The 19,913-nt window shown below is 59.2% G+C and overlaps 5 protein-coding genes and 1 long non-coding RNA gene across 8 annotated transcripts in view; 3 read left to right on the top strand and 3 right to left on the bottom strand.

Annotated features, from left to right (window-relative positions):
- Positions 1 to 67: 67 nt before the first annotated feature.
- On the top strand, positions 68 to 1,138 carry LOC122188001. The gene is made up of 2 exons (XR_006181455.1): positions 68 to 186; positions 820 to 1,138. It is a non-coding gene; the product is annotated as an uncharacterized LOC122188001 (long non-coding RNA).
- A 156-nt stretch (positions 1,139 to 1,294) lies between these two features.
- CDK10 (cyclin dependent kinase 10) lies at positions 1,295 to 5,504 on the top strand. Of its 2 annotated transcripts, none has more exons than XM_042885986.1 (13): positions 1,295 to 1,455; positions 2,293 to 2,365; positions 2,531 to 2,602; positions 2,698 to 2,800; positions 2,905 to 2,986; positions 3,157 to 3,224; positions 3,566 to 3,618; positions 3,758 to 3,827; positions 3,954 to 4,013; positions 4,140 to 4,263; positions 4,351 to 4,490; positions 4,718 to 4,770; positions 4,841 to 5,504. In XM_042885986.1, the coding sequence occupies exons 1-13, from the start codon at positions 1,330 to 1,332 to the stop codon at positions 4,942 to 4,944; spliced, it is 1,128 nt and encodes a 375-aa protein (XP_042741920.1). In that variant the 5' UTR covers positions 1,295 to 1,329; the 3' UTR covers positions 4,945 to 5,504. The 2 variants fall into 2 exon arrangements, with proteins under 2 accessions (XP_042741920.1, XP_042741921.1); XM_042885987.1 differs by having other exon boundaries at positions 1,298 to 1,455; positions 2,203 to 2,365; positions 4,841 to 5,502.
- A 690-nt stretch (positions 5,505 to 6,194) lies between these two features.
- Positions 6,195 to 7,694, bottom strand: SPATA2L (spermatogenesis associated 2 like). Its single transcript, XM_042885930.1, has 2 exons — positions 7,386 to 7,694; positions 6,195 to 7,306 (listed from the first exon to the last, which is right to left on the bottom strand). Exons 1-2 carry the CDS (start codon positions 7,677 to 7,679, stop codon positions 6,386 to 6,388), a joined length of 1,215 nt encoding a protein of 404 aa, XP_042741864.1. The 5' UTR covers positions 7,680 to 7,694; the 3' UTR covers positions 6,195 to 6,385.
- Positions 7,695 to 7,791: 97 nt separating this feature from the next.
- On the bottom strand, positions 7,792 to 12,210 carry VPS9D1 (VPS9 domain containing 1). Of its 2 annotated transcripts, none has more exons than XM_042885895.1 (15): positions 12,097 to 12,210; positions 11,910 to 11,982; positions 11,745 to 11,837; positions 11,514 to 11,673; positions 10,870 to 10,981; positions 10,731 to 10,793; positions 10,310 to 10,362; positions 10,137 to 10,224; positions 9,931 to 10,016; positions 9,396 to 9,859; positions 9,165 to 9,294; positions 8,902 to 9,095; positions 8,743 to 8,824; positions 8,035 to 8,139; positions 7,792 to 7,963 (listed from the first exon to the last, which is right to left on the bottom strand). In XM_042885895.1, exons 1-15 carry the CDS (start codon positions 12,208 to 12,210, stop codon positions 7,888 to 7,890), a joined length of 1,893 nt encoding a protein of 630 aa, XP_042741829.1. In that variant the 3' UTR covers positions 7,792 to 7,887. The 2 variants fall into 2 exon arrangements, with proteins under 2 accessions (XP_042741829.1, XP_042741830.1); XM_042885896.1 differs by having other exon boundaries at positions 11,745 to 11,834; positions 12,097 to 12,206.
- A 214-nt stretch (positions 12,211 to 12,424) lies between these two features.
- On the top strand, positions 12,425 to 19,345 carry ZNF276 (zinc finger protein 276). The gene is made up of 11 exons (XM_042885967.1): positions 12,425 to 12,617; positions 13,559 to 13,868; positions 13,971 to 14,023; positions 14,237 to 14,728; positions 15,646 to 15,724; positions 16,743 to 16,823; positions 17,110 to 17,220; positions 17,298 to 17,373; positions 17,644 to 17,761; positions 18,029 to 18,128; positions 18,565 to 19,345. Exons 1-11 carry the CDS (start codon positions 12,425 to 12,427, stop codon positions 18,848 to 18,850), a joined length of 1,899 nt encoding a protein of 632 aa, XP_042741901.1. The 3' UTR covers positions 18,851 to 19,345.
- Positions 19,261 to 19,913, bottom strand: part of FANCA (FA complementation group A) — a 32,427-nt gene continuing 31,774 nt past the window's right edge. The window contains exon 43 of the mRNA XM_042885860.1: positions 19,261 to 19,547. Within this exon, the coding sequence (XP_042741794.1) occupies positions 19,440 to 19,547 (108 nt within the window). The 3' untranslated portion in view covers positions 19,261 to 19,439. The remainder of the gene's footprint in view (positions 19,548 to 19,913) is intronic.

The raw sequence follows: 19,913 nt of genomic DNA, 5'->3' as shown, positions 1-19,913 counted from the left end.
GGGCACGTGGGCGGGGATGGAGATGGAACGGCGGCCCTGCGCCTCGCGGACGGGGTCGGGGCGTGGTGCGGCCTGCGGGGTGGGGTGTCAGAACGGTGACGTGCGTGTTGCCGGGACACCACAAAGGGACCGAGACCACGCCAGCAGCCATGGGGCAGCTGCTCTGCAAGGACATAGGCACAAAGGGTAATGGGGTCCCATACGGCGTGCTGTGATGGGGACAGGGATAGGAATGGGGGTAGGAATGGGGACAGATGAGGATGGGGTGAGGATAGGAATGGGGATAAGGAACGGGGACAGGGATGCTTCTCTGGGCACACATGGAGCTGCCGCTCACCTCAGTCACCCGCCCTCATTTTGAACTCATTTCTTTCAAGACAGAATTTTATTTCCAGCCTGGTCTTGCAGGCACAGGGAGAGATCAAGGAATGACACATCACAGGCCGCTGCTATTGATGTGCTGTAAAATCTCTCAGATCTGTGATGTTTCAATCTTCTGCCTCCTCACTGCCCCACAAAAGAGAGCACAAAGTGAAGTGCTTCCCGTTGTGTTCTCAGATGGCCAGGTTTTAACAAGCAGCTTTGTAAGTAGCAAAGGGGTCTGGATATGGGGGGAACAGGTGGGCAGTGGCTCTCACTGGGGCTCTGAAAAGCTCTGAAGTTTCAGATGTGTCTCCTTTCTTGTCAGGGCAGTCATGGAGCTCTTTGTTGTGTTGGAGCTGCGTGCTGCAGCAGTGTCTCAAGCCTGCTCAGCTCCTCTGCAGCAATTTATTGTGATCTCTCACATCTGCTTTTTTTTTTTTCCCCTCTGTTCATTAGATTCGGCACAAGACTTCACCAATGAGAAACAAACCATTCCTACACCCCGCATTTCTGTGACACCGCCCCTGGATGAATGCACTGAAGCAATGTCAATGGAAGGTCCTCCCACCAAGGCAGCAACCAGCGGGGGAGCTGGGCAGAGCCAGGAGCCGGACAGCGGGGCGAACAAGGAGAAGCCATGACCCACAGGCAGAGGCTGCTCATTGCCCACCATGACTCCTGCGTGCTTACGGACAGGGAGACCACCAGAGCCCACCCTTGAGCCTGGCCCTCCCCAGCTGGAGAGGAGCCGGGCAATAAAAGCGAGTGCTTGGAACGAGGAGGTGGTTGATGACAGAACGGCGATTCGGGGAGCGGGGGCCGCCCGGCCGAGCGCAGGCCTGAAGGCCGCGCGTTGCCTAGCAACCGTTGCTCGGGCCCAGCGTGAGCGGCAGGGCCGAACGGCGCATGCGTGAGACTGGGGCTTGCCAGAGCGCATGCGTACAGTGGGCGGGAAGTGGTGTGCGCATGCGCGTCACAACTATGGCGGACGGAGACCGCGCTGAGGGAGCTCCGGCCGAGAGCGAGGTGGAACCGTTGCGGTTCCAGCGGCTGTGGGGAGAGGGCTACTTCGAGGTGCCGGCATCTGAGCGGGTGAGGGGCCTGCGCCCGAAGGGAGGCTTCTGAGGAGCGTCGGTTGTGGGGTGGCCCTGCGGGTGGGTGGGCCCTGTGCTGAGGGGACGTGAGGAGCGCCCGCCGCTGCGCCCCGCGTTCTGAACGCGGGTGAGGGAGATGAGGGGGTTTTATAGCAATCAGAACAAAGGTGTGGAATGACTGGAGTCACTCCAGCTCCACCTCTAGAATAACAGGTACTGTAGAGATGTCTTAAGAGAGAGGGAAGAGTAGGGAGGATACCATTGCAGGCAGGTCAGATACAGACCATCTCTGATTCTCTGGGCAGCCTGGTCTAGTATTAAAAGGGGAGGTTGGTGGCCCTGCATGTGGCAGGGGAGTTGGAGATTCATGATCCTTGAGGTCCTTTCCAACCCTGGCCATTCTGTGATTCCTGGCATCAGTTGATGGACTGAGCCTCTCTCCTATCCCTACCCCCATAAGGACACCTTCTGGGTAAGGCTCACACACAGAGGCTTCCCTGGGAAACTTTGTAGTCTCTGCAGAGCTTTAAAAATTAGCAGCTTTTGGCCTGGCTCTATTACTCTTAGTTCCTTGTATGTGCTTTGCATTGTTCTTGGTCGACCTCACATGCTTTGCCTGCAGTTGTTTGTGAATCTGTAATTGTGATAGTTCACAATTGATAGTTGAACACAACCAGACTTGCAGTGCCAGATTGGGCATCGCTCAGAGTGTTGCCCTTTATTTTGATTGCTGTCTGCTGTCAAGGTTGTAGCACTGTGGGAATGTTGGTGAGAAGCTGCTGAGGGCTGCCCCTGAGAGAGAGCCTTTGGCTGTGATGTGGCTCTTTGGTTCCAGCTGGGGAAATGCCGGAGCGTGAAGGAGTTTGAGAAGCTGAATCGGATCGGAGAGGGCACCTATGGCATAGTGTGTAAGTGTGGTGTTGGCTGGAGCCCGGGTGGAAGGGTGGGCCTGTAGCACATCTGCCCACACCTGGGGGCTGTGGGACCGAGGCTGAGAGGAGTGACGCTCAGCAGTGCCTGTGTCCCTTTGGCTAAAGCTTATGCTGAGCACCTGCCCTGTGCTGCTCTTCCAGACCGTGCCCGGGACACTGTGACAGATGAGACTGTGGCACTGAAGAAGGTGCGGATGGACAATGAGAAGGAAGGTACATGAGGAACAGGGACGGCTCCTCGTGGCAGGTGTCAGTGTTCCTGGCCTCCGCCTGAGGCAGTTGTGCAGTGTGGTTCTCACTGCCCTCAGGAATGCCCATCAGCAGCCTGCGGGAGATCACCCTGCTCCTGGAGCTCCAGCATCCCAACATCGTGGAGCTGAAGGAGGTGGTTGTGGGGAACCATCTGGAGAGGTGAGAGCCTCCCTGCCCTCCAGCCTTCAGAGGAGATGCTGCCTCGGTGCTCTCAGGTGCCTTTCGCAGTGCTGAGCAGTGAAATGCCTGTGTCTCCTGTCCAGTATTTTCCTGGTGATGGGCTACTGTGAGCAGGACCTTGCCAGCCTTCTTGAGAACATGCAGACACCTTTTTCGGAGGCTCAGGTAAAGACTGGGCCAGGCTTTTGGGAATGTCATGCTCGAGAAAGGGCCACAACACTATGGCCACCAGTGTGGATTCCTTGCAGTTTGCAATCCACCTTATGCTGGTAGCTTCAGCAGGGCTGGCTGGTGCTGTTCACGTGCTGGGGAACACTCCTGTCCTCTTTCTTCAGGTGAAATGCATCATCTTGCAAGTCCTCAAGGGTCTGCAGTACCTTCATGAGAGGTACATCATCCACAGGTGAGAGCAACGGGAGAGGCTGGGTGTGTGGTGGGGAGGAGGAGTTGCTGGGAGGCAGCCTGATGAGCCCCATAACTGCGTGTCGGTTGCTCAGCTCACACAACTCTGGGAGCGAGGAGCACTGTGTGGAGAAGCTGTGGGCAGGGGCTTGCAGCAAACCCTCGGCTTTGCTGTGCAGTGTGGGAGCCAGGGTAGGGAAGGCAAGGGATGGTGAGATTCACCTCTCTTAGTGATCAGTCAGCAGTGGGGCTCTTTGTCCTCCCGAGTCCCTGGGGAAGTGCATGCACAGGAGAAGGTGTGCCTGGCAGACAGTGCTGACTGCCGCTCGGTGTTCCCCATAGGGATCTGAAGGTGTCCAACCTGCTCATGACTGACAAAGGCTGTGTGAAGATAGGTGAGCCCCTGGCTGCTGCCTTGTCTCTGGCAATTCAGCTGCTGCTGCAAGTGTGCCTGCAGCTCTCCCTCTGCTCCACAAGCAGGCAAAGCATGGAGCTTGCCTCTTTCCTTACCTCGGGTCCGTTTCTTTCTTGCAGCGGATTTTGGTCTGGCACGTACATATGGGATGCCACCACAACCCATGACCCCCAAAGTCGTCACGCTGTGGTGAGTGCAGTGCAGGGTGCTGAGCTGTGCTGGCTCAGGGTGATGTGGAGCACATATTTGCAGCGCTGTCACTGGGGGCAGGGGGCTTCCTGTGCTGCAGCTAAAGATGGTGCCTTCCCTGCACAGGTACCGAGCACCCGAGCTGCTGCTAGGAGCGACGACACAGACCACCAGCATTGACATGTGGTAAGGGCAGGGGACAGGAGAGGCTGAGGCTGGCTGGGTGGTGCCTGGGGGGTTCGTAGGAGCCAGGACATCGACAGAGGGATTTCTGCTGCCCCTGCCAACTCCTGTGTGTCCTCTGCACTGCAGGGCTGTGGGCTGCATCCTTGCTGAACTGTTGGCTCACAAGCCACTGCTGCCAGGCACGTCTGAGATCCACCAAATAGACCTCATTGTGCAGCTCCTGGGGACACCCAATGAAAACATCTGGCCGGTGAGAGTTATCCCACAGCCCTGCCAGCCCTTGTGGCTCTTCTGGCCTTCCTGCCCAGCCTGATGCCCCCCCTACCCCTTCCCTCAGGGCTTCTCCAAGTTGCCCCTGGTGAGTCAGTACACGCTGCGGAAACAGCCTTACAACAACCTCAAGCACAAGTTCCCCTGGCTCTCCGAGGCCGGGCTGCGTCTGCTCAACTTCCTCTTCATGTACGATCCCAAGAAGCGGTAAGAGCCACTGTGTGGGCAGGGCTTGGGGCAGGCCCCTGCCTGCTGATGGGGCTGCCCTCGTGGCGGGGTCAGCTCAGTGCTGTGGGCAGGTGCTGGAAGGGAACTGGGACCATGGAGGAGCGCGGGCAGGATGGGGAGTGGGAGAGCTGTCAGGCTGTGGGGGTGAGGGAAGGTGGCAGCACATTTGGGCTGGGAGCAGAGCTTACCACATCTTGTCCCCACAGGGCAACGGCAAAAGACAGCCTGGATAGTTCATACTTCAAGGAAAAGCCCCTGCGTAAGTACATTCCCCACCAGCCAGGGCCACAGTGCTTGGCCTCTGCTGACCTGTTTCTGTGCCTCCCCAGCCTGTGAGCCAGAGCTCATGCCCACCTTCCCCCACCATCGCAACAAGCGGGCAGCCAGCGCCAGCACAGGGACTGAGAGCCAGGCAAAGCGTGCCAAGCCCTGAGCCCCGTCCAGAAGGAGGAGGTGCAGGGAACTCAAGCAGGGATTGCTGTTGCCAGGGCTGGGCACTGGCTCCCGCCCTGCTGCTGGCCAGGCACGCAGCTCTCCTCGGCGATGCAGTGCTGGGTGCTGTCACCTCATGGGATGGCTCCTGGCCACATTGCCCCAGTCCCTCAGCAGTTGCATTTAGGGGTACTGCCTTGGTTACCAATGCCCGTGCTCAGCCCCGTGCAGAGCTTCTCATGTTGGGAACATCCACAGCCTTCCAGCCTAGCAGAGCCCAAGCATTGTATAGTGCTGGCTTCCTTCTGCCCTGGAGTGAGGGGGCAACAGCCTGGAGCTGTGAGCACAGCACGGGGTGGGTTTCAGCCTCCTCCCCTGGGGGAGGGATGGAGGCATGGACTGAAAGGGGGGGAGATGGGGGTTTGGTACAGAGATGCTGGTAGTCTGGCAGGACCAGCTCTGGCCTGTACTGGCTGCGTGGTGCAACCCTGACTCACTGTCAATAAAAACAGCTGCAAAGGGCAGTGGTGGTGAAAAATTCCCTAGGCCATAGAATCACAGAACGGCTTGGGGTGGAAGGGACCTCAAGTTCCAACCCCCCACCACAGGAAGGGCCACCAACCTCTACAGCTGTTACCAGACCAGGCTGCCCAGGACCCCATCCAACGTGGTGATGAACACTGCCAGGGATGGGGCATCCACAGCCTCTCTGGGCAGCTGTTCCAACACCTCGCCACTGTGTAAAGACCTTCCCTGACATCCAACCTAAACCTTCCTTCCTTGACCTTAAAACCATTCCCCCTTGTCCTGTCATTGTCTACCTGGGTAAAAAGTCAATTCCCTTCCTTTTTATAATCCCCTTTTAAATATTGGAAGGCTGCAATGAGGTCTCCTCACATCCTGCTCTTCACCAGGCTGAAGCCCAGCTCCCTCAGCCTGTCTTTGTAGGGGAGGTGGCCCAGCCCTCTGTTCATCTTAGTGGCCTTCCTCTGGACCCTTTTCAACAGCTCCACATCTTTCCTGTACTGGGGGCTCCAGACCTGGACACAGTGCTGCAGATGGGGCCTCACCATGGCAGTGTAGAGAGGGACAATCCCCTCCCTGTCCCTGCTGCCTCTCCTCTTCTGATGGAGCTCAGGAGACCCTCAGCCTTCTAAGCTGCGTGAGCATCCAGCTGGCTCATGTTCAGCTTTTCATCCACCAGGGCCCCCCAGGGCCTCCTTCCCTCCCTGCCAGGACAAAACCACCAAGTCACAAGGCAGCCACGCTTTACTGGGATGCAGCGAGCCACTTACAGCAGGAACCAGAACAGGGCTCAGTCCTCCCAGCTCTCACCTCCCTGGCACTGCCCTGCAGGGCTCGGTAGGAGCAGGGGCTGAGTTCAGTGTTTCTCGGGCAGAGAGACAAGCAGCAGCAGCGTCCCCTCAAGCTGAAGTGCCATGCTAGGGCCGGGTGCTGGTGCCGTCAGCCAGCAGCATGTCCACCTCTGTGCGCTGCAGCCAGAGGCGCTGCTGCCGCTCGCAGCACAGCTCCTGCCCACGGTGTCGGCTGCGGCAAGCCAGCCCGGCCACGCAGGTACCGGCATGCAGCTGCTGGCAGGTGGTGCAGCAGTAGGCAGGCAGCGTGCCCTGCCGCAGGCACGAGTGCAGCTGGTAGGAGGGAAGCTCGGGGAGTTGCTGCGGGGCAGCAGGGGGCTGAGCCCTGGTGTGGCTGCTTGGTGGGGGCTCCCTGGGGGGCAGCCGCGCAGGGCAGAGCAACGGGGGGCTGCTGCCCACCTCCCTCCGCTCCTGCTGCAGGAAGAAGCGAGAGGAGGAAGGGTCTGGCTTGGGGAGGCCTGGGGAGGAGAGCAGCTCCTGCCTGAGCTCACTGCGTTCATAGGCGTCCCAATTCCTCCCGAGCACGTCCTGTGCGCCCTGCAGCTTGGAGCTCAGCAGCGGGAGATTCGTGCCTCCCTCTCCACCATCCTCAGGACTGTCTGGCCTCTCGAAATACAGATCCTCAGGGCTGTCCGGCACGTCCCCGTAGAGCTCCCTGCCATCCTCGCAGCCAGGAGGATGCATCTTTTCCCGCAGCATCTCCACGCAGGCCTCCACATCCCCGGCGACGCGGCGTGCATCCAGCAGCTCCTCGGCACGCGGCAGGCGTGGCTGCAGCCGCAGCAGCACCTCGGCCAGGATCTCGCACTCCAGCCGGCAGGCAAAGAAGCCGCACGCGGCAGCGGTCAGCTCGGTGCCCGGAGGCGGCCGGGACACAGCGAGGCGGCGCTCATCCAACCGCACGTAGCCCAGCCGCCCCAAGCTCCGCAGCAGCTCGGCATCGGGCAGCGCAGCCCGCAGCACGTGTACGTAGGCTCCTGAGAAAGTCTGGAAAAAGAAGGAAAGCGGCTGGGTTCACTCGAGGCACCTGCGGAGCACCGGCACGCAACCCCGGCTCGGCACCCACCTGTATGGTGCGGAACTCCTTGCGCCAGGGGAAGAGGTAGAGGTTGAGGGCCGCCCGCTCCAGCAGCTCGAAGGCGGCGGCCAGACCCCGCAGCGACGAGCCCGGCTCGCGGCGGCCCCGCAGCCCCTGGGCCAGGAGAGCGCCGGCGTCGTCCTGCAGGGCCGGCAGCAACCCCGCCTCGTTCCGCAGCCGCTGCCGCAGCCGTTCCCCGAACGAGGGGTCGGGACCGGGACGGGCGCGGCCCCGCTCCAGCCCCCGCCGGTACTCCTGCCGCAGCGCCGGGCCCGCGCACATCCTGCGGTTGGGGTGGGTGAGCGCCCCGGCCCCGCTCCCGCTCCTCCCGCGCCGCTCGTTTCCCGCCCGCCTGCCGCCGATCCCCGCGCCGCACAAGCGCGTTCTTCCGCTTCCCGCGCCCCGCCCACCACGTGATTCCGCCCGCTCGGAGTCGCGGATCGTTCGGCGCTCCCTGGCGGCCGGGAGGAGCGCAGCACTTGCCGGCAGCTCAGGGCAGGCTCTGCAGGAAGGCCAGCGCGCTCTGCAGCGACGTCAGGCAGTATCCCTCCTCACCCAGCAGGCACCTGCGGCACGCCGACACACGCGGTGGGCGCGGGGCACCAGGCGGCCGGCACGCCCCGCTCCCGGCACCTACCCCTCGTGGATGAACTCCTCCAGCGCGGCGCACTCCGACTGCAGCTGGGGCAGCGCGCTGCGCAGCACCGCGTAGGACAGGAGAGGCAGCAGCTCATCCGCCCCGCTGCCACGTGCATCGTCAGGGGTCCCGTCACCGTGGCAACGGGAACATCGGGCACGTCACCGTGGCGACAGGGCCAATGGCCCCCATCGCTTTGGCTAAAGGACCGCGGGCCCGCTGCCGTGGCGATGGGGCAATCGGGCTCATCACCTCCGCGGCAATGGAATGCTCAGACCCCAGCACCACGGCACCGGGACCATCGCCCCATCAGCCCGGCAGTGAAACCATCAGCCCTGACACCGCGGCAAAAGGGCAATCAAAGGGCAATCAAAGGGCAATCAAACTGCTATGGCACTGGGCACCATTGGCTCCCCTGGCACGGCAACAGAACCATCAGTTCCCCAAAATGGGAACAGCAAACCCTGTGGGGCACCGTTAACGACCACAACAAGGACTGTCAGAGTGCTGCAGCAGGAGCCATCAGCCCCAGCACAACCAGCATCACTGTCCACCCACAACAGGGACCATCAGGCTGACAGACACCCCTCTAAGAGCCTGTCCAGTGCGAACCAGCAGCACCAGAGCACAGGGACCCACCAGCCCACCTCCCCAGCCCACCTCCCCAGCCCCCTGGCAGCAAAGCTACCCTCCTCACCCCATACTCACATGGTGCCAGCAGTGGGAGCGCGGCTGTCGCGGGTGCTGCAGTACTCCTCGGCACACTCACAGATGCTGCGCAGGGCTCGCACTGCAGCACAGAGCAGAGCACTCAGGGCCATCCCATGGCACCACAGCACACAGCCCATGCCCGCCCCAGCCCCGCACCGATGCAGTCCAGCTTCCTGCGGGGACAAGTCTCCAGGGGGATGAGGCACAACTCGTCGATGGCAGCACCATAGGCCAGGCGGCCGGGCGCAGTGGGGAAGAGCCGAGGGGACAGCCCCAGGTCGGCGGGGCTGGCGTGGCGGTGCCGTTCCATGCTGCGAGCCAGGGCTTCCTCTTGGGGCCGGTGCACGTTCCTATGGGCAAAAGGGTGGTGGGGGCTGGCCATAACAGCAGCTCGCAGCTCAGCAATGGGGCCACGGTACCTGTAGAGGGCCAGCAGCGGGGCCCACAGTGGAGGGAAGAAAGCATCCTCGATACAGGCCAGGCACTGGTCCTTGCCAGCAGCAGTGCTCAATCCTTCAAAGGCCAGCAGGGTCAGGGACAGCAGCCTGTCTGGGAAGGGAGGAGTTACGCAGCTCACCCGGCTGGGCACGGAGAGACCCTGGCCTGCCACATCACCCCTCCTCCCTCCCAGAGCCATGGCCGCCCCTCACCAATGGCATTGTGGATGTCCCGCACGATGCCCTTCAGCTGCTCCTGCAGCGATGCCGCAGGCCTGGGCTTGGCCATGGGCTCTGCTGGGGGCCAATCCTCAGGCGATGCCAGGAACCGCTCCAGGTCCTCAAAGGAGCTCTCCCGGGGAGACCGGGGATCCCCTTCTGCCCTGGAGGCGTCGGGGCTGCCATCAGCCAGGGTTGCTCCGGAGATGCTGTGCCGCAGCGTGGCTGGGCCATGCTCAGGCACTGAGAACATGCAGTGCAGGCTGCGGGAGGCTCGGAGCCGCCGGCCTCCTGGCTCTGCAGGCAGCAGCCCTCCTGCATCCAGTGAGAGGAAAGCAAGGCCGGTGGAGGCTGCAGGAGTGGCCTCAGGGTTGCTCTGGCTGACGGCTGGGTACAGCCGAGTGTACACCGCACACTGCAGCTTGCGCAGGAGCTGAGCTATGGGGTGCTCTGGGAAGCTGGAAGCAGAGGGACAGGGGTGAGCAGGGGACAATGGCAAGTGGCTGCGACCCTGCCAGCCCTGCAGTACCTGAGGAGGCAGGAGAAGAGCCCTGTCACCAGTGACAGGTCTGATGGGCTCCTCTTCAGCCTGGCCTTCCACTGCCGTGGCCAGTCCTGGGGGAGTGCTTGCAGCAGGTTAGTGGGGATGTGGGAACAGCCCCTCCTCTCCCTGACTCCCAGCACAGCCCTCTGCATTCATGGCACCCACAGCAGCAGCCTCCAGCGCATACTCACGTGGTCCTGTTCATACTCGAGGATGGCAGCATAGACCTCTCTCTGCTCCTGCTCCTCAGGGGTTAGGGCCACACTGCTGGAGAACCTCCTGCAAGTGCCACAGAGCCAGGTGAGGGGTGTGCAGGGAGCTCCGCAGCCTCGCAGTCCCCACTGGGACACCCTGATCCCCTCACCTGTTGGCCGCCTCCTGCAGCCGCAGCCGCCGCTCCTCCATTTTCCTCTGCAGCTGGGCCAGGGCACAGTTAAGGCACTGGAAGAGCCACAGCAGTGAGCCAGCATCTCACCCAGCACAGCCCTGGGGTGGCTGACGAAGTAACAGCCACAAGCACTGACAGGGTACATGGGGAAGCACAGCTCCCAGGGACCCCCAGAGCAAGGACACATGGGCAGCTTGGACAGAGCTGGACAAGCAGCATCCAGCCTGTCCACATGGCTTCGATCTGTACCTCCACATCAGCCAGGAACAGGGCAGGACTCAAAACCAAGTGTGTGTGCTGGATTGGTGCATCCTGGGGCAAGGAACAGGGGCCTGCAGCAGGAAGCCAGGCGCAGCTGCAGGACCCCCGCTTTGGGCTCTCTTAGTGGAAAGGATACGGTCTCCTCTCGTGCCCTGGCGATCACCAGATTCTCCATCATCTGCCGTTGTAGAGACAGCGTCTGCCAAGCAATGAACGTGGGTGACACCTGCTCAAAGTCCCAGCATAGGACCCATCGTACCCAGCTCCCCACTCACCAGCGAGGTTTTCTGCAGGGCCTGGCTGGGATTGAGCCGTGCCACCCGTGCCTCATAGGCAGCTTTCAGCTTCTGGTTCTGCAGCGATGCTTCCTCCAATGGTGTCAGCTCCCTGCAGGGAATGAGGTGAACACTGCTGTGGCCTTGCATGCGAGCCAGGGATCCTGGCCAGCTGGGACCCTTCCAGGTTGAAGAAGACCTCTGTGATCCCCAAGCCCACCCCAACCCCACCATGCCCATAACCACATCCCTCAGTGCCACATCTCTGCAATTCCAGGACACCCCCAGGGATGGTGACCCAACCACTCCCTGGGCAGCCTGTGCTGGTGTATCACCACTCCATTTGAGAAGAAATTTTACCAGATATCCAACCTTAACCTTCTCTGCTGTAAATTAGCATCATAATCTCTTGTCCTTTGGAGGACATCAAGACCAACCATTAACACAGCAGTGCCAACTCTATCTATAAGCCACACCCCTAAGCACCACAATTACCTGCTTGTTGCTTGGGAGACGAGCCCAGCCCTGCTCTGCTTTCAGGTCACTGAGGGGAGCACTTAGGTCCCCCCGACCCTCCTTTTCCCACTCCCCATAGGATTTGTGCCCTGGTCCTTTTGCAATTGCTGTCCTTCAGCCCCACTTACTTGCGTGCACTCTGTGCCTCAGCAATCTGCAGCTTCTGGAAGATCTCTGGTGGCAGGAAGGGTGACAGCTTGCCTCCCTCATCAGAGAAAACCCTGCGGTGCCTGGAGATGGGTGCAGGCCCCCCCGGCACGCTCGGTTTTGCCTTGTTTGTTTTTTGCCCTATGGAGGTTGACACGGGTTCATCAGTCCCTGTTAAGGGCTTCAGTCCACCTGGGGGTGGCATTACTCACCCAGTGTGGCTGCCAAGGACTTGACTCTCTCCAGGCACTGCTCTGCCAGCTTCAGCATTTTGGGTGTGTTGGAGCCGAGCCCTTCGCTGTCTTCTGCGATACGGGAGTGTCATGTTGCGCTCCCATGTGTGGGGCAGGGGGGAGGGACCGCGAGGGGGAGGTTACCTGTCAGCGCTGCCTCGTCTTGCAGGGCCTGTGAGATGAGGGTGATGCTCTTCAGGTACTCTACATAGGCTTCCTGCGGCGAAATTAAATAGGAATGAGGCAGGGATGGCCACAAGACTCGGGGGCGGGGGGTGGGCGGGAGGTGCGGCAGGAGAGCGGGTCCCCCCCACAGGGCTGTGATGCTCACCCGCGTCCTCCCCGCGCTGTCCATCTCCAAAGCCCCACTCGCCGCCCTCATCGCGGTCTGTAGGGCTCGGCCCGGCCCGGCCCCTCCATCCCCAACGCCGCCCGCCGCGGCCATGGCGGCCGGAACGCAGCTCTCAGTGGCCGCGCGTTCCCAGGGGGAACTTAAAAACCGAGGGGATGAAACCGGAAGTGCAGACGGAGAGTGTTTCCGGAGGGACTTTAAAACGGATGGCATGCACCGGAAGTGCAGCTCCGGGTCTTCCGGCCCACAAGGGGGCGCCATAAGAGGCGAGGCGGGGCGCGGCGCGCCGGGCCCGCGGTGAGCGGCGATGAAGCGCGATCGGCGCGGGCGGTTCCTGGCGGCCGCGGGCGGCTCCGCTGCGGCCTCCCCCGAGTCCCGCAGGCGGCCCGCGGCCAGGGGGTCCGCGGAGGGGGAGGCCGGGCCCGAACCGACCGCGGGGTGGGCCCCGGTGGCGGCGGAGGACTCCGCTTGGGCACGGCCCGGGGGGGCGGCGGAGGCAGGTGAGAGCTGGGCGGGCCAAGGCTTTCGGGTGGGGCCAAGGGGCGGTGGGGGCACGGGGACATGAGGGAGGCTGCGAGGCCTCGAGTGGCGCGAGGCACCGATTGCTGCCGTACGTGGGGCCGTAGGGAGCAGAGCTGCAGGCCTCAGCCTCGCTCCGGCCGTGGGGCTCGGAGGGGGGGAGGGGGGGGGCAGTGGGGAGCAGCGCCCTGAGCGGCCCCATCCCAGGGCGCTGAGCTGCAGGCCGCGGCCTTGATCTGGTTGCCGTCAGTGGCTTAAAGTGAGGGCAGGAATGTAGATGGGGAAGAAAATGTTGGAAACGCGGCAAGAAAAGGCGCTGGGGGTCCCTGCACAGCGGCTGCCATGGGGGAAGCGCACGGTCAGTGCCCTTAGAGCAGAGCTGTGGCGTCGTTCTTTGCTCTGAGGCAGTGGCCACTCCGTCCTTGCGAGCCTCCTTGGTTCCCTGTGCGTGGCTGTGGGACCGTTAGGCTGTTAGGAACAGTGCACTGGGCAGGGTTGGATCTGTGAGGCTGTGGCTCACTGAGGGCTGTGGCTGCTGGCTGTTAATACTTTGGAGATAAGCACTAGAGAAGAAAAAGAAGCACTTCAGCTGGAGGACAGTGTTGTGTTGGTGGAAGCTTGTATGTGTGAGAGCCTTGAGAAGACCCGAGTCAGGTCTGGAACAGCCGCCCATGGGTCCGGGGCAGGGATGTCGTAGGTTTGTGGGTGGTGGTGTGGAGCCCCTGCTCTGCTCTGACTCACAGAGGTCTCACTCCTCCGGTTGTCCTGTGCTGGGTGCTGAAGCCAGGACTTTGAAGTCAGCCTTGGCTTGAATCGAGGGATGGGGATGTTGTCTTCTTGTGTGCCAATGCCCTCGGGCCGCAGCTGGCTGCGTGCTCCTGCAGCAGGCACCGTGCAGCTCAATCCAGTCCTTGTCTCGCAGGAATCGGCAGAGCCCTGAGCACCGGATACTGTCGCCTCTGCCACGGGAAGTTCTCCTCCAGGAGCCTGCGCAACGCTTTTGGGAAGGTTCCTGTGATGGGGGAGAACTCGGAGAAGCAGCGCCGCGTGGATCAGGTCTTCTTCACGGACTTCCAGCGGCTGGTCGGGGTGGCGGTGCGCCAGGACCCCGCGCTGCCCCAGTTCGTCTGCAAGAAATGCCACGCTCAGTTCTACAAGTGCCGCAGCGTCCTCAGGACGTTTATTCAGCGGGTGAACGCGTCTCCCACGGGCCACATCAAGTCGAAAGGAAAGTACGTGCAGCTCTGTGCTCCCGGTAGTTACTGGGAGCAATGGATCACTGTGTGTTCAGCACGGCCCCCCTAATGCTACCAGTGCTGTTCTGGCTTTTGCAGGAGCGGTGCGGCCCCGGCCCAGCCTGGCGTGGAAGGAGGTGCCTCCTGTCTGGGTGAGTAGCTGCTCACAGAGCTGCCTCCTCCAGTGGGGAAGGGTCGATTTTCAGGGGTGTTGAGGGCAGGGCGGTTCTGGCGTACAGCAGGAAGCAAAGAGCAGCCTGTAGGGTGCCTCCCTGCCCTGCTGCCACACATCTCGGTCCGGGCGTGCAGAAGGAATGGGTCTGCAAGCACTGACCCCGTGCCTGCTGCTTCTCCCCTTTCAACAGTTGACCTGATCACCTCCAGCCCCCAGTGCCTGCACAGCCTGGTGACGTGGGCACATGCACACGCCGGGGGCTGCCAGTCGGTGCCGAGCCTGCAGAGCGTGCTGTCCTCTGAGTACTGTGGGATCATCCGTGCCGTCTGGGGCTGTGGGGATGGGCACGACTACATCATGGACACGGATTCTGACTGTAGCACGGTGCTTGTTGACAACGCCTTGGCTGTCAAACGGGAGTGGAACAAGAACGTGGCGCAGCGCTTGACGGACAACGGGGCAGACAATGCCGAGGCTGTTTCTGCTCCCAAAGCCCAGCATGCTCCAGTAAGGACAACTCCTTGTCAGCAGCCCGCGAACAAAGGGACCACATCAGTGCCACTGAAGTTGGAGAACGAGCCAGCGCAGGACAGGGATTCGTCTCATTCTCAGCTGGACAGCACAGCCTTGTTACAGGAGAAAGCCCTGCCCCAGCCCGTGTCACCACTGAGCAGTGCCACAGGTAAGGGATTTCCCTTCTGATCGCCCCCCCCCCCAGGACTCTGGGTAAGGCAGAGATCTGCTCAAGGAGCACTGCTGGGCATGGGTGGCCCGCCTTGGGGACTGGTAGGGTCCTCGAACTGCAGCTCCGAAGTGCTAGTTGTGCAGGGAATCAGCTCTGCTCTTGCAGAGGGAAGGAGGATGTGAAGCTTTGGCTGGCCCAGCTGCCCTGCAGCCAAGCTGGTCTCCTCGCCTCTGTGCATCGTTTTCCTCTCGATGAGGGGGTGAGATGTGGCTGTCCAGCTGGCTGTGTGTGCCTGCCAGGACCACGTGGTCCTGCTCTCACCAGTCAAGTGGTGCAGAGTGGTCCCTGTCTGTTTGCCAGGTGGTTGTTTGGGGTCAATCCCAACCCTGTCTGTGTGTCAGTGTGGGGGGTCTTCCCATCCCACTGTGACTGCAGGGCAGTGTGAGCAGCATGAGGTGCTTCTGTCTGTGCAGGGAGCCTTGCTCTTGGGCTGCCTTAATACAATTTGCTGCTGTGTTCTTCTCTTAAGATTTGGGGCTTACCGCTGACTTTGAGTTACAGAAGTTGGGATCTGTTGAGCTCTGGCAGTCACACGATATGTCTGCTGCTGGAAAGAGAAAAGGTGGTTGTAACTCACTGGGGAATGAGTCTTTTGGTTGCAGAGCAGTAGTGACTGGGAAACCAAAAAGTGCTCGTGGGACCTGCAGGGGCTCCTTGCCTGGGGTGCAGGGAGAATGCTCCCAGAGCTCATGAGGCACTGACTTTGATTTTAAACAATCATTAACTCGTCTTGGAGCGCATCTTTTTTGCAGTATGGGCCACCATGAGTTAAGTCAGTGCCTTCTCACCAGCTGCCTCTGGCTTCTTTTCACTGCTTTCCCTAGTAACGTACCTTGTTCTCTTTCATTCCCTAGGACAGTTGAGTGGGAAGCAGGTTCTGTCTGCAACGTCGGATGAGCGGGTAAAAGACGAGTTCAGTGACCTTTCTGAGGGGTGAGAGAAGAGTGGGTTTAAAACAGCCTTAATGTCTTCTTTGCGAGTATGAAATGAGCGCGGAGAGCTTCTCCGGTCCTCTGAAGGCCCTGGGAGGTGGCACTGAGGGGCAGGGAGGCTCCCTCCCACGTGCTGCAGGCGCAGCGTGCGCTGTCTGTGGGCACGGCTGGCTGTGCTGTGCTCTGCCCCGTGCTCTGGGACAGCAGGGCCGTGGCAGGGCAGCGTGGGGCCGTGTGGCTCTGCGTGCTGGTTGTGCCGGTGCTGGTCCCCCTCCGCAGCTGTGAGCGGTCAGTGTGGGCTCACAGGCAGGAGCTGCTGCTCTGAGATCACCCTGTTTGTGAGCAGGGAGAATAAGGAAGCCCGAGTTGGGATGCAGGCTGCTTAGTGGTTGTTGTGAGCCAAGATTTGGCCGAGCCTTCCAAATCCAGGGACTGCAACTGAGGTGTGTGAACAGCTGCTGGTTAGGTGGAGGTTCAGAGGGGCCAAGTGCAACCTTACTTTGGTGTATCAGCTAAATCTGTCAGCTGTCATGTTAAAAGCACCACGGGAACCTTCTGCTTGTTTCCTGGCTTCAGAATTAATTGCTTCTTGTGTAGCTTGGGATTTAAAAACAAACAGAAAGATGTGGCTGCTCCACATGAGGAAATACTGAACGACCTGTAGCTCAATTAACCTGTGCCAGACATTTGTATTACATTCTTGCTCTACAAAATGACTTTTCTTAGCATAGGAAGCTGTTACAACATCAGGTCCTCTCAGAAACAGCCATTTTTGTTCTCCTAAAAGTGGTTCAGTGATTCTTACAGAGATTAGTCCTAAAAGGAACCAGTTCTGCTATTTGCTGTGCTTGGGGGCTGTATTTGTTTTGGGAGATGGTGGGGGAGGAGAACACGTGGAGCCTCAGTTGCCTCAGTGCTGTTCTACAGGGAAGGTAAATGCTGGGAACGAAGAACATGCTGCTGTGCTGAAGTGTCAGCCGAGTCCTGTTTTGGTAAAGGACATTTTCTCTCTTTCTCAGAGACTTCTTAAGTGATGATGAAATGGAGAAGAGAAACATGCAATCTTCAGACGACTCCTTCGAGCCTTACCCTGAGAAAAAGTGAGGGGCTTTGCCTGCTGTGCAGCACGGTGTGGGCAGCTGGGTGGCTGAGCAGGAGGGCTGGTGCTGCCTCTGCTTCCTGGGGACGGGGTGGGCTCAGCTGGGCAGGCTTTTTCCTGCATGGCCCTGCACTGAATACATCAATGTGGCCTGCTTGCATTTGACAGCACGCTCCTGGTGTTGCCAGGCTCAGCCCCCCGGCCTGGTGTAACATTCAAGGGCAATTAGGTGGGAGATCTGGAATCGACATCAATTATTAAACAAATGTCCTTCTTCCTTCCTGGAGGGTTTCTAGCAAGAAAAGTGATGGCAAAGAAGCAAAGAAGGCAGAAGAGCCCAAAGTAAGGAAGAAGCCAGGGCCAAAACCGGGCTGGAAAAAAAAAATCAAATGTGAAAGGTAATAAGGAGCAGTGTGTGGCTAGGCTGCAGTCCCAGCTCGAGGCCCTCGGCTGACAGAGAGCCTCTGCTTTGCAGGGAGGAGCTGCCCACCATTTACAAGTGTCCTTACCAGGGCTGCACAGCTGTCTACAGGGGGGCAGATGGCATGAAGGTAAGCTCAGGCTTTGTTCCTTCCTCAGAGCTGCCAGCCAGCCGCTCAGCAGCAGTTCTTGGAATGAGTTCTGCTGTGTCCTGTGAAATCCCCTCTGCCGTGCTTGCACCCAAATCCATCCCTGCTTTTTCACATGAAGCAGTGCTGGTGCACGAGGCTGCCAGGATGGGTGTCCTGCTTATTGTGGGATCCCAGTTCTTTTCTCTGGAGAAAACAGCCCCGCTCTGTGCCTGTCAACCAGCAGTTGGAAGCTCTGTCCTTTCTTTTCAGAAACACATCAAAGAGCATCATGAAGAAGTTCGGGAGAGGCCCTGTCCTCATCCAGGCTGCAACAAGGTGTTCATGATCGACCGGTACCTGCAGCGCCACGTGAAGCTCATTCATACAGGTGCGTCTCCACAGCCTCTCATCACAGAGTTCAGGTGCTACCAGCATGGGGTAATTCCTTTGTACAGGGCTTGTAGGTGCCATAGCAAGGCTGTGGGGGCTGTAGAACTGTCTTCCTGATGTGTAAGTCTGCAGCAAGCCTTCATCTAGGGGACTTGAGGCGGGAGGAGGAATTCAGGCTCCCCTAGGAGCCATGGACAGCTGCTTGTGTGTTTCCTGTGCTAAGAAGTGAGCACAGTGGGTGAGTCTTTCCTCATTTCCATTGCAGAGGTACGCAACTATATCTGTGATGAATGTGGGCAGACCTTTAAGCAACGCAAACACCTCTCAGTCCATCAGATGCGGCACTCGGGAGCAAAGCCCCTCCAGTAAGTGTACCTCATCATGCCTTCGTAGCCAAGAAAATGGACAGGAAGAGTCAGGAAGTTGTGCTGAGCTCTTACTGTCCTCAGTGCCGTGTAATTCTGTGACACTTTAAATATTCATCCACTTCCCCACTGTGTGTCTGAGCTCCAGAGCTTCCCTTTGCTGAGCAAGTCTTACCCCTCCTATGCCTGTTCTTCAGTGCTCAACTGATGAATGCTCAGCTACAAGCAATGAGCCACAGACCTGAGAATGATGATGCTCCTTGGCTTGGGTGGTTCTAGAAGATGCTTTAAGCCAGCTGTTGAAAGCTGCAGTATTCTCTTGCAGCTCCCTCCTCCTATTCAGTGCAGGAAAACATGGGCTTAGTCACTGTGACAAACAGCTTGGGCTCGGGCTGTGGCTCTGAGCTGGGTGCTGAGCCCATGCTTTGCCTTGCAGGTGTGAAATCTGTGGCTTCCAGTGCAGGCAGCGAGCATCACTCAAGTACCACATGACCAAACACAAAGCGGAGACGGAGCTGGAGTTTGCCTGTGACCAGTGTGGGAAACGTTTTGAGAAGGCCCATAACCTTAATGTCCACATGTCTATGGTGCATCCTCTGACCCAGACTCAGGACAAAACCAAGCCCCTGGAGTCAGAGCCCATTCTCCTCTTAAATACATCAGGGACTTCAGAAAGCCAGGCAGTAAAGCCAGAAGTGACTGCACAGCAAGAGCCCACCTGAGGGGGACGGGGAAGCTTTCCCAGTCTGACCCCATAGAAACTATATGGCAGAGTGGAGATTTTTAATCTACGTTTTAGTCTCCAAGGAACTCGATGGAATTAGCTTCAGCTTGCTCAGAAAAAGCTTGTTATGCTGTGATTCTCCATGCTCACGTCTGATTCAGCAGTGTTGTACTAAGTCTGTCTAATCCAAGGGGAGTGGATGTTTGGCAGCACCCCTTTGTTGTCCCCCTTCTCTCTACGCACACAGTTGTAGAAACAAAGTTGGCCCACAGCTGTTCCCAACCTGCACAAGCTGCTGCCTGCTCAGAATTGCCCCCGGGTGGCTGTAAGGGTACGTATGACAGTGGAGCAACTTAAAGCAGGTGTTTTGTTTTGGAAAGAAAAAAAAATCCTAAAGCAAGTCTAAACTGAAGTTTGTAACCTACTTTTTATTGTAATGAGAGCTTCATGGTTATGCTTGTAATAAATTATTTACAAAGTAATTGGAAAGAAACAGTGCTAGTGGGAAAGGTAGTGTGGTGTCTTTCCCTTCACCTGCAGGCAGCACGTTCTGCTCAGCCTGCTCCCTGCAGCAGTGTCACTGTCACTCAGAACAGGAGCAGCTCTTCATCCACCTCCATGGATGCAGCAGGCCGGGAGAAGTGCTGGAGGGTGGCTCCCACCTCTGGGTCAAGCTTTTCACATGCCTCCAGTAACTGGGGAGAGAGTAAATGGCAACAGCCCTGCTCCTGCTTCCTCCAAGCAAGTTACAGCTGCATCAGATCGTTTTGCTGCTTCTCAGCAATGTGCAGAAGTAGAAGGGAGAGAGAGGTGCTGTCGCTGAGTCAGGCAGAAATAACGGGCTTTGCCAGACAGCACGGTGGAGGGCTGGAATTTCAACACCTGTCACTTAACTATGCTTGCTATTTTACTTAAGACTGAGCATTAAGCAAGCGGTGAGCGCAAGGCTGCATGAAAGAATCATGGTTAATGTTGCTGAGAAAGATGAAGCCTGCAGCTGGGGAGGAGGAGGGCTGAGGCTGTAGCACTGGTTGAACAGCAGGTGTCCTCCACCGCTCCAG

This window comes from Lagopus leucura, unplaced genomic scaffold, assembly GCF_019238085.1.
Source record: "Lagopus leucura isolate 7727_CA_CO unplaced genomic scaffold, USGS_WTPT01 Super-Scaffold_100053, whole genome shotgun sequence".
NCBI lineage: Eukaryota > Metazoa > Chordata > Aves > Galliformes > Phasianidae > Lagopus > Lagopus leucura.
The sequence above is the reverse complement of the archived record's forward strand: the minus strand, read 5'-3'. Positions and strand labels throughout refer to the sequence as shown.

Coding starts and splice junctions, on each gene's coding strand:
- ZNF276 (XM_042885967.1), top strand. CDS start 12,425: ATGAAGCGCGATCGGCGCGGGCGGTTCCTGGCGGCCGCGGGCGGCTCC. Junction 14,729..15,645: donor ACCACTGAGCAGTGCCACAG/GTAAGGGATTTC, acceptor TTCATTCCCTAG/GACAGTTGAGTGGGAAGCAG. Junction 18,129..18,564: donor TCGGGAGCAAAGCCCCTCCA/GTAAGTGTACCT, acceptor TTTGCCTTGCAG/GTGTGAAATCTGTGGCTTCC.
- VPS9D1 (XM_042885895.1), bottom strand. CDS start 12,210: ATGGCCGCGGCGGGCGGCGTTGGGGATGGAGGGGCCGGGCCGGGCCGA. Junction 11,983..12,096: donor ACAGCGCGGGGAGGACGCGG/GTGAGCATCACA, acceptor ATTTCGCCGCAG/GAAGCCTATGTAGAGTACCT. Junction 10,225..10,309: donor CTGCAGGAGGCGGCCAACAG/GTGAGGGGATCA, acceptor TGGCACTTGCAG/GAGGTTCTCCAGCAGTGTGG.
- CDK10 (XM_042885986.1), top strand. CDS start 1,330: ATGCGCGTCACAACTATGGCGGACGGAGACCGCGCTGAGGGAGCTCCG. Junction 1,456..2,292: donor AGGTGCCGGCATCTGAGCGG/GTGAGGGGCCTG, acceptor CTTTGGTTCCAG/CTGGGGAAATGCCGGAGCGT. Junction 4,491..4,717: donor ATGTACGATCCCAAGAAGCG/GTAAGAGCCACT, acceptor TTGTCCCCACAG/GGCAACGGCAAAAGACAGCC.
- SPATA2L (XM_042885930.1), bottom strand. CDS start 7,679: ATGTGCGCGGGCCCGGCGCTGCGGCAGGAGTACCGGCGGGGGCTGGAG. Junction 7,307..7,385: donor AGGAGTTCCGCACCATACAG/GTGGGTGCCGAG, acceptor TTCTTTTTCCAG/ACTTTCTCAGGAGCCTACGT.